Below are 9,646 nucleotides of genomic sequence, written 5' to 3'. Positions count from 1 at the left end.
TGAGCCACCGCGCCCGGCCATCCCGCATTCTTAAGACAGGACAGTGCACAGTAGGTACTCAGCACAGGGAGACGGGGATAAAGGTTGAGGGGCTAAGGGTGAACAGAGGGTAGATGGACCGATCAATGAGTTAAGGGCTACATGGATGAATGGATGCATCAGTGGGCAAAGAAATGAAGTGGACAAAGAGAGGAATGGAAGAATGGGTGGGTGTGGGTGGGCGGATGGATGGATGGATGGATGGATGGATGGATGGGTAGGTGAGTGAGTAGATAAGCGGAAGCTGGATGAATAAATATCACAATAAGTGGATGCACAAGTGGATGGATGGATGGATGGATGGGTGGTGGGTGGATGGATGGGTAGATGGATGGTTGGGTGGCTGGAATGGATGGATGGGTGGAAGGATGGGTGGATGGATGGGCAGTGGATGGATAAATGGGTGAGTGGGTGGATGGATGGATTAATAGATGGATGGATGGGTGGGTGGGTGGATGGATGAATGGATGGATGAGTGAAGGATGGATGGATCAATGGTAAATGGATGAATGGATGGGTTGATATGTGGGCGGGTGGGTGAATAGATGAATGGACAGATGGATGTATAGGTGGGTGGATGGGTAGATGGATGGATGGGTAGATAGATGAATAGATGGGTGGATGGGTGGGTGGGTGGATGGATGGATGGATGGATGGATGGGTGAAGGATGGGTGGATGGGTGGGTAGATGGATGGGTGGTGGGTGGGTGGCCGGCTGGCTGGCTGGATGAATGGACAGATGGGTGTATAGGTGGGTGGATGGGTAGATGGATGAATGAGTAGTTAGATGAATAAATGGGTCGATGGGTGGCGGATGGATGGATGAATGGATTGATGGATGGATGGCTGGATGAATGGACAGATACTTAAAGGAGTGAGTGGGTGCATGAATAAGTGTATGGAAAGGAATAAAGGAGTAAGGGATGCACACAGGCTGGCATGGATGTTCAGCTATGAATGAGTGATAAGATGGGGTTTGGGCAGGAGGAAAGGCAGAGGCCAGTTCTGTATCTGAAAAAAAATTTGAGGCCTCTTACTTTCATTCAGATGCCTCCAACTGAAGATTCCCCAAGGAACACAGGGAGTAGAAAGTCAGACTTTCCCAAGAGGGCTCCTCATTGGCAAATGCATTCCAGAACTCAGAAGGAGCTGCCTGTGTGATACAAAAGACATATTAAACTCTCTTTCTCTTATTGTCCTGAGTTGATCTTTTTCTGACATCCCAAAGCAGCATGCTGCAAATTAGCCTCAAAGTTTAGCCTCTTGTTTATTCCTAATTTTTAAAACCTGTGAGCTTAGTTTCCTATTATGTTCCAGCATCCATGCAGGTTATCTCATGTGATCCTCACAATGTGGAGGGGTGGGCATCCTTCGCCCATTTTACAGATGAGGAAACTGAGGCTCAGAGCTGTTATGGAAGCAAGCCAATAATCCGAAGTGCCAGTTTCCTGTCTTTTCCTACCCAAGCTCCTAGTTCTCAAGAGGTCACTGTTCTGTGGGTTAGCAAACTGGTTTTTAAAAAGCCCTTGGTACAAGTCTGGTTAAACTGTGCACATCTGGAGGAGCTGGCAGTGTTTGCAGAGGAAACTTGCTAAATCCTGGCAAAGCATCCCTCTCTCAGATGGCGGGGGCTGTTTTTGAGACCTGAGATGGCTTTTCAGCCAGAATGTGTCTGCTCAACCCATCTTCCATGGCCGAGGAAAGTCCCGGAAGCCAGGCTGGCCTCTGGGGACCCAGGCCTGAATTCCAAGGGCTGGGATTTCAGGTCCCCAAGGGCCCTTCAGCTGTAGCGACTTAATTGTCCATGCACGTGCAGATTATTCCAAGAGTGGTGATCCACTTTCCAGCCTCCTGGCTTTTCAGGAAACGGTGCATTTATTTTTGCCAGCCGACTCAGCTCCAGGGCCCTTCTCTGGCTTGGACAATGGCTGTGCTCTTAGAACTCCAAGGAGCCCCTGGCCTGCCTTCTCCCTGGGACTTGCTGGGCAGCTGCCAAGAGTCATGGCTGATGTATGGCCGCACACTCAAGGGCTCCGCTGCCGGGCGACGGCTGTTGTCTGGGCAACAGGAGAGTCCAGCTGCGGGCATGCGTCCCCCGGAGCTCCCTGCCCCCTCTCCCTCTCCATTAAGTGCTTCTTGAGCAGGCTTGGCGTTGATTTGCCTCTGTGAGTGGGGAGAGCAGGGCTTTGTATTTTCATGCTGAAAATCACTGTCTCTCCTGGAAGAAGGAGAAACAGGTAGCCGTTGAGAGTTACGAGATGTCAGTGTATTCGGAACGGAACTGCTTAGTCTTCAATTTTGGCCTTATCTCGTCAAGGTCCTGTAGCCCAATCCCAAATTTCCAAGCTCTCTGGCCTGGTATCAGTCTTGTCCTTGGTGGTGCAGGAGGCAGGGTACGCCAACAGACAGACGGGCCCGAGCCTGCCGCCCGCTGCAGGTAAGAAGCCCACCTCGGCGTGTCCTACCTGAGGCCTGTGTCTTCGTGGCGGGCTGGGGACGGAGATGGGTTTTTGTGTAATGGTTCAGTGCATGGGGTCAGTGTTTCTGTAAGGGAGACACACAAGGTGTGGGTCTTTACGTACTAAACTGGATGCCGAGAAACGTCAGCATGGCCTTGTGTGATGTATTTGCTCATTCTTGGCTGGAGATGTCAGCCCAGCTGGGTGACAACCCCCCAACAAAAGGCGAATGGAAAATCCAGATGCCTCGTTGCCCAGCTCCAGATGGTATTCTTGGTAAAGGAACTGTTTCAAAATGGACTTTTGCTTGTTCTATTTCATTGAGTCCATTTCTGGTTGCATTTTGTAATTTTGTCATTTCCTGACTGCTCTTCGTGGACGTCTTCCAGTAGCAGAACTCGTCACCGTTTTGCAGTTTGCCAGCAGCAGTTAGCCAGGTGGGGCAGACAGGGAAGGACTTTGGACTCAGAAGGACTGGGCTCATGTCAGCCTCTACCGCCCACTCACCAGTGACCTGGGGCTAGGTATACCATGTTCCTGAGCCGCAGTCTCCCGATCTGTGAAATGGCGCGAAGCCCCTTCCTGCGGGGGTGGGTGGGGTAGTCAGTGGCGTATCCAGAGCCCCTCGCCCAGGTCAGACACGTAGGCCTCCCCAACTGAGACCTTGTGTCACATGGGAGGTTTTTAAAATGTGTATTCTCAAAAGGCCAAGTGGGCCAGGTGCGGTGGCTCATGCCTGTAATCCCAGCAGTTTGGTAGGCTGGGGCATGTGGATTACTTGAGGTCAAGAGCTCAGGACCAGCCTGGCCAACATGGCAAAACCCCGTCTCTTCCAAAAATATAAAACTTAGCCAGGCGTGGTGGTACACACCTGTAATCCCAGCTACCGGCTCGCCAAGGTGAGAAAATCACTTGAACCCGGGAGGCGGAGCTTGCAGTGAGCCAAGCTCACACCACTGCACTCCAGCCTGGGTGACAGAGCGAGACTCCATCTCAAAAAAACAAAACAAAACAAAATCAAAAGACCAAGTGGCTACATCTGAAAACGTGACTCTACTCTGTGTGGGTGTTTGGCTAGAACTGAAATCGGGCCTCACTTCACACCCCTGCCGCTGAAATCGGGCCTCACTTCACACCCCTGCCGCTGATGCTCCCCGGAACGTGATCCCTGGGGGCTTCCTCCAGCTCACCTTGTTCCTTGCCCCTTGAAAGGCACTCGGACTACTGACCTTCTCTTTGATTTTTCATTTTTGAGCATAACTGTAACATGGGAAACGGTGAGGCAGAAACCCGCAGTCAATGGTGTGTTGCCTTTACAAGTGGATTTTTCCCTTCCAGCTGCCAGGCGATCGGATGGGGAGGACGGAAGCTTCGACCAGGATAACAGGAAGGTAATGCCAGGGAGCAGATCTGGCTTAGAAGGCTTAGAACAGCCTTGCTCAGAAAGAAATCGGTTTTGTGAGGGCTTCTCCAACGGAGACTTCGAATCTTTCTGTTACATTCTTTTCCTTAGGGGCCCTGCGAGGCCAAAGGTAGGAGGCCTTCCATCAGTTTCCTTCCTACATTTAGGATGCACACGTCTCCTACCAATGTCCTGGGTATGTGCCCGTGTGACTTGGTTATGGTTCTGTGACTGAAGAGATGTGTGCTGTGAAAGAGAAATAAATCCAAGTGCATCCTTGGGGCATCCATTATTCTAGGATAGGTTCAGCAGACGTTTTTCATAAAGGGCCAGAGAGTAAGTACTTTAGGCTTTGCGGGCTGTACCATATCTGATGCAGCTACCGAACTCTGTGAACGCAGCCGGAGCCAAGGCACGAACAGGCATCTCTGTGTTCCAACAGCACGCTCGTGACAAAAGCAGGCTGCAGGCTGGACTTGGCGCTTGGGCTGAGTTCAGCCTCCCTGGCTCCCTTCACCTGTGCTAGGGCTGGAAAGCAGGGCTGTGTGTGGGGAGAGCCCGAGGCTGGACTTGGGCAGCATCCCTCATTCTCCCCGTGCGGAGCCCCGTGGGCTCCTGGCCTCCCAGACCTCAGTGTCTGTGTCCGTAAGAGGGGGCAGCTCCATTTCCCCCAGATGCTCTGTGTACCTGGATAGCGTCTGGATAGGTCTCACTAAATGGTGAGATTTTTATTGGAAGCTGTGTTTCTCACATAATGAGTTTTCTCACAGCGGGGTCAGCTCGGATGTTAGAAGTAAGGAGGCGACAAGAATGGTCCAGTGAGATGTGCCCAGTGTTGCAGATGACCTTGAAATTTGCATGACTTTGTTTTTTACCTTCAGCAGAAGAGCAGCTGGCTGATGCTCAAGGGAGATGCAGACACGAGGACCAACTCTCCAGACCTGGACACCCAGTCCTTGTCCCACAGCAGCGGGACCGACAGAGACCTTCTCCAAAGGATGCCAGGGGACAGCTTTCACTCACGTGAGTGGTTCTTTTGAAGAAGGAGCTGTGATGTGCACAAAAGGCCTCGCAGCACATGGGGTCCCATAACTCAGAGCAATCCCCCCAAATCTAAGCCTTGCCTGTTAAAAGCGGAATAGTTCAAGCCCACAAATCTAAGGGCTGACCGGATGGGAAAGGGGGGCTTTTGCAGTTTGCCGGCTTCCCAAGAACTGTCCCTGAGCCTGTGTGTTAACGAGGGCCACGCCTGCATGTCCCCTCACGGATCTCCAGGGCCTGCAAGAATGCTGAAACCCAGATCTGCTCCTGAGCTGTTCGGTAGAAAGGTGTCTGGGCTCCTGGGTAGAAATCAGGGCCTGTTCCCCCCAGAGCAGCCATGGGCATGGTCCGGCTGATGAGTGCAGACTTGGAGTTGGTGGTGGCACCATCCCTGTCCCCTGTGACTCATCCTGAACAAGGCACGGCCTCAGGCTTCATAGAGAGACAGTGATGGCGTCTGCCTGACCCTAGGGGTGTTATGAAGACTGAATCAGGAGTGATTTTCAAATGTAGAGAAAACTCCAGAGAATGCTGTTTGCTTCCAGCCACTGTAAATCATAGGTGAAAACCAGTAGCAAGCATGGCCAGACTCACTCAGCACCACCCAGAAGTGGCCTGCGGGTCTCAGCTGGGCTGGGGGCAGTTTTTATGGGCAAGGCGTGGGTTTAGCTCGGAAGCAGGGGCTGGAAGAGGATGGATGGGGGTGTGAGAGCAGAAGAAAGACCTGACTTTGCAGTGAGGCAGTCCCAAGTTCAAATCTGAGCTCACCACTGACCGGTCGTGTGACAGGGGCCAGGTGTTAGGAGACTAGAACTGGGTATGTGTGTGGCGTTTGGCCGGCCATAGTAGCTGCTCAGTAAATGGAAACTGTTTCTCATCCTCATCCTCATCCTCATGCCTGCAAACTGTAAACCGTCTCACTTAACAACAAAAGTAGAAAAGTGTTTCAATGTGACGGGAAAGAGTGAAGACACAGAAGCTTGGAAACGATTATGTGTTAAAGAATCACTTTAAACAAAGGTGTGTTGCTTGTGTATGATCTCTGTAAGCAGATGTCCGTGCACCCCTCGGGCCTCTGCCCCCGCCTAGGGTGCAGCTTTGTAAATACCAGGATCCCAGAGGTCAGGCACAAGGTTGACGTTGCCATGGGAAAACCACCCCACAAAAAACTCCCCCAGAGGGAGAAGGGTTCACCCCAGATAGCAGCGTGCTCCTTCCGGAGGAACTGCCTGTATCATCTGCAGGCGGGGCAAGGGGGCTGTGGGGCTGGTCCACGTGTGCCTGCCTGTGCCCCCGTGGGCAGCTGCATGCCAGTCCTCCGGTCCCTCTCTCTCGGATCCCAGGAATCCCTGCCCCCAGCTGGTGCAGCACCTGCCTGCGGGCCAGGGAACATTGGCCTGGCTCGTGGCCGCTCTGCCCTCTGCACTCACGTGTCAGATGCCGTTGTGTTTGGAGGAGGAGGACTCCTCTTGCACCCCAGCACGCTCCCCACCAGCTTCCCCCGGCACCCTCCCCACCTTGCTCAGTGTCCCAGCATCAGGGCATTTGCCCTGCGAACCAGGATATCAGTGTTTGGGGATCTCAAGGTGGCATCGTTCAGCTGAGTTCAGTCCTTCCCTCGCCAGGTGGCCGGCAGAACTCTGCAAGGCTGGGGCCATACTGATGGCCTCCCCCACTGGATGAGCTCCCCACAGACTCTTCGGGGAGGCCAACTACTGTCCCCAGAATTCCCACTGACGTCTGTGGCCTGCCTGGGACTCAGGACTAAGAGAGGAGCGGGGGTGCTGTGTGGGAGAAGCCGGACTAGAGACGGGCTGCTCCCTGTGACCCCCATACCCCTGATACGCTGTGTGACCTGCACAGGTGGCCTTCACCTTGTGCGCTCCTTCCTCGTTTGAAAATGCCAGAACAGCCGGGCGCGGTGGCTCAAGCCTGTAATCCCAGCACTTTGGGAGGCCGAGACGGGTGGATCACGAGGTCAGGAGATCGAGACCATCCTGGCTAACACGGTGAAACCCCGTCTCTACTAAAAAATACAAAAAAACTAGCCGGGCGAGGTGGCGGGCGCCTGTAGTCCCAGCTACTCGAGAGGCTGAGGCAGGAGAATGGCGGGAACCCGGGAGGCGGAGCTTGCAGTGAGCTGAGATCCGGCCACTGCACTCCAGCCTGGGTGACACAGCAAGACTCAGTCTCAAAAAAAAAAAAAAAGAAAAGAAAATGCCAGAACGTAGGTGCCCTGGAGTTGCCCCAGGAGCACACAAGCCTGGTGGGTGGCTGGCCCTGCGAGGCCCGGAGGCCATGTCGGGTGTGTGGATGGGCTGGTCACTCAGTGGCAGGGGCCTGTGTGTCAGCCCCGCCCCTTGCCGTCACATTCTTCTCCCAGGCTGCCTGTGCAGGCGCACGCAGGCTGCAGCTGCCTCCACCCTGGCGTACTGGGTCTACAGGACTCCAGTGGCCCGCGCTGCACTCATGAATTCCCCGGGGAGATTCTGCTCCAGCACAGACGTGCTTGTCCTTCCTCTGGCCGTGCCTGCTTGTGAGGATGTGGCTATGATGCTATCCTTCCTTTGCTTTCTCCTGGTGTTCTAATGTCACTTCCTCTGAGCAGGAAACCCGCTGTGTCTAACCATTCTGATTGTGCCTTTATTTCTGTCCCGATGGCATTGCCTTGTTTCCCGATTTGCATGGAAATGGCAGCGAGGACCCAGGCTGCCGGCGGTGCCTGGATCAGGTGAGCCTTGCCGTCTGCGGCCTCCTGAGGAATCCAGGCGGGAAGGGGAGCACACGGAGACTGAGAGCCAGCCACCCTTTTCTCTCGGGGTTCTTTTGATTATCACCAAGTAGCCCTCAGACCTGAGTCCATGAGCACCAGTTCCATTTACACACAACTTTTACTGGACAAAGCGTTTGCACACAGCAAGGCACGCCACCTGCACCCCGGGATGTCCATCTGTAGCGCGCCCAAGGAAGGTAGGACTGTGACACCCAACACAGTGGGCACTCAATAAATGTCTGTTGAATTGAAATGCGTTACATTCAACGGGTATTTATTGAGCACCCACTCTGTGCCAGACGCTGAGCAGGGCGCCGAGGGGGACAGAGAAGACGAGAGCAGCCCCTGACCTGGAGAAGCGTGCAGGGAGCTGGGAGAGGCAGAGACGCCGACAGAGCGAGCGCACGCGCATCCCGCCGCCGCCTGCCCGCCGGGCACCTCTGTGGCCTCGCAAGGGCCCGGTCACAAACTCATCTCACTCACAACACCATCTGCACGTCTCACCCGAGACCGAATTCATCCTTCAGACCTTCATCCATCCCTCCACCAGATACTTACTGAGCACCTACTATGGGCTGGACATGGTGCTAGGCAGTGGAGAGGCACTGGGGAGCATGGCCCAGTCCCCGTTCCCCAGCAGGGAAGCCAGAGGACTCTATGGCGGTGACAAACCAGGGAGCCAGCCCCATCCCATTAGTTCCCAGCAGGCACTGCCACCCCTCCAAAGAGGGCATCATATTGAAATCTATATTTTACTATCGACTACTTTTCTGTTCCTGTTTATGTTACACATAGTGCATTATCTGGACTATGTGCAGAGTAGTTTATATTATGAGTGCACCTGGTTTCTACACAGGAAGGGAGGCTATTGAATTTCTGTTGTAACATGTTTTCTAGGACAAGGCTCGCTGCCCTGGGGGAGAAACACAAGGTGGTGTGGACTCTGCGACCGCAGCAGTCAGGCCTGCTACTGCTTGGGGTCCCACATTCCTAGCTCCTTGAGACCCCATCCTCTCTTTTGAGGTCTCCCACATCCCACCCTCGAAGGTCAGAGGCGTATCAGCATCATACAAACCCCCTGGGCAGCTCGAGGCACTGCCCAGAGGACTCAGTGGCCCCTAGAAAGGACCCAGCACTTCCAAAGGGAATAAGACCCTTTCCTCAAATCCCAGCACATAAGGCACATGTGAGAGGTGGGAGGATGGGAGCCAAGGGTGGTCTGGGCAGGTTGGAGAGGGGGTGAGGAAAGCTCTGAGGTAACCTCCATGGCAGCACAGGGAAGGCCCCAGTTGGGGGCACTTCACCCCCAGCCTACCTGTGGCTTGGCATTTTTCTGTCACCTTCTGTGTGTCCTCTCGCTGTGGGACTGGGCAGAGTCCCATGTCTGGTGGGATGTGCTTGTCTCTGCTTGTCTCCCCACTGCCGGGTCTCGGAGCCTGTTGGGAGGGAGGGTTAGGAGACAGCGCCCCGCTGCAGCTTTTCTGTACCTGGGAGCAGAAGGGAAGGCGGTGGGTGGGGGCCGGGGCAGCGGTGGCTTTCCTCCTTTCCCCTTTTACTCCTCTGGAGCTACAAGGTGGGGCAGAAGAGTTCTTCTCACGTCCCTTAGTCCGTGGTCGAAGGAAGAGGCTCCCTGACGTGCTACTGTCAATCTCGCGAGGGTATCTGGTGGGAAGGGCAGGGCACCTGGCTCAGGCTTAGAGATGTGAGACCCCCTAGGGGTGGAATTCGCAGACATCAGAACTGGAACAAGAGGGTCAGGCACGGTGGCTCATGCCTGTAATCCTAGGACTTTGGGAGGCCGAGGCGGGCGGATCATGAGGATGCCTGTAATCCCAGCTACTTGGGAGTCTGAGGCAGGAGAACAGCTTGACCCCAGGAGGCAGGGGTTGCAGTGAGCCAAGATTGTGCCATTGCACTCCAGCCTGCACAACA

The 9,646-nt window shown here is 54.4% G+C and overlaps 1 protein-coding gene across 1 annotated transcript in view; it reads left to right on the top strand.

The window, feature by feature from the left end:
- The window catches only part of LOC111538969 (actin-binding LIM protein 2), an 89,893-nt gene that overhangs the window by 42,542 nt on the left and 37,705 nt on the right, over window positions 1-9,646 (top strand). The window contains exons 8-9 of the mRNA XM_026448278.2: window positions 3,837-3,889; window positions 4,782-4,923. Coding sequence (XP_026304063.1) covers window positions 3,837-3,889; window positions 4,782-4,923 — 195 coding nt within the window. The remainder of the gene's footprint in view (window positions 1-3,836; window positions 3,890-4,781; window positions 4,924-9,646) is intronic.

Source organism: Piliocolobus tephrosceles, chromosome 3 (assembly GCF_002776525.5).
Source record: "Piliocolobus tephrosceles isolate RC106 chromosome 3, ASM277652v3, whole genome shotgun sequence".
Lineage (NCBI taxonomy): Eukaryota > Metazoa > Chordata > Mammalia > Primates > Cercopithecidae > Piliocolobus > Piliocolobus tephrosceles.
Note: the sequence above shows the minus strand (reverse complement) of the source record. Positions and strands in the feature narration are given on the sequence as shown.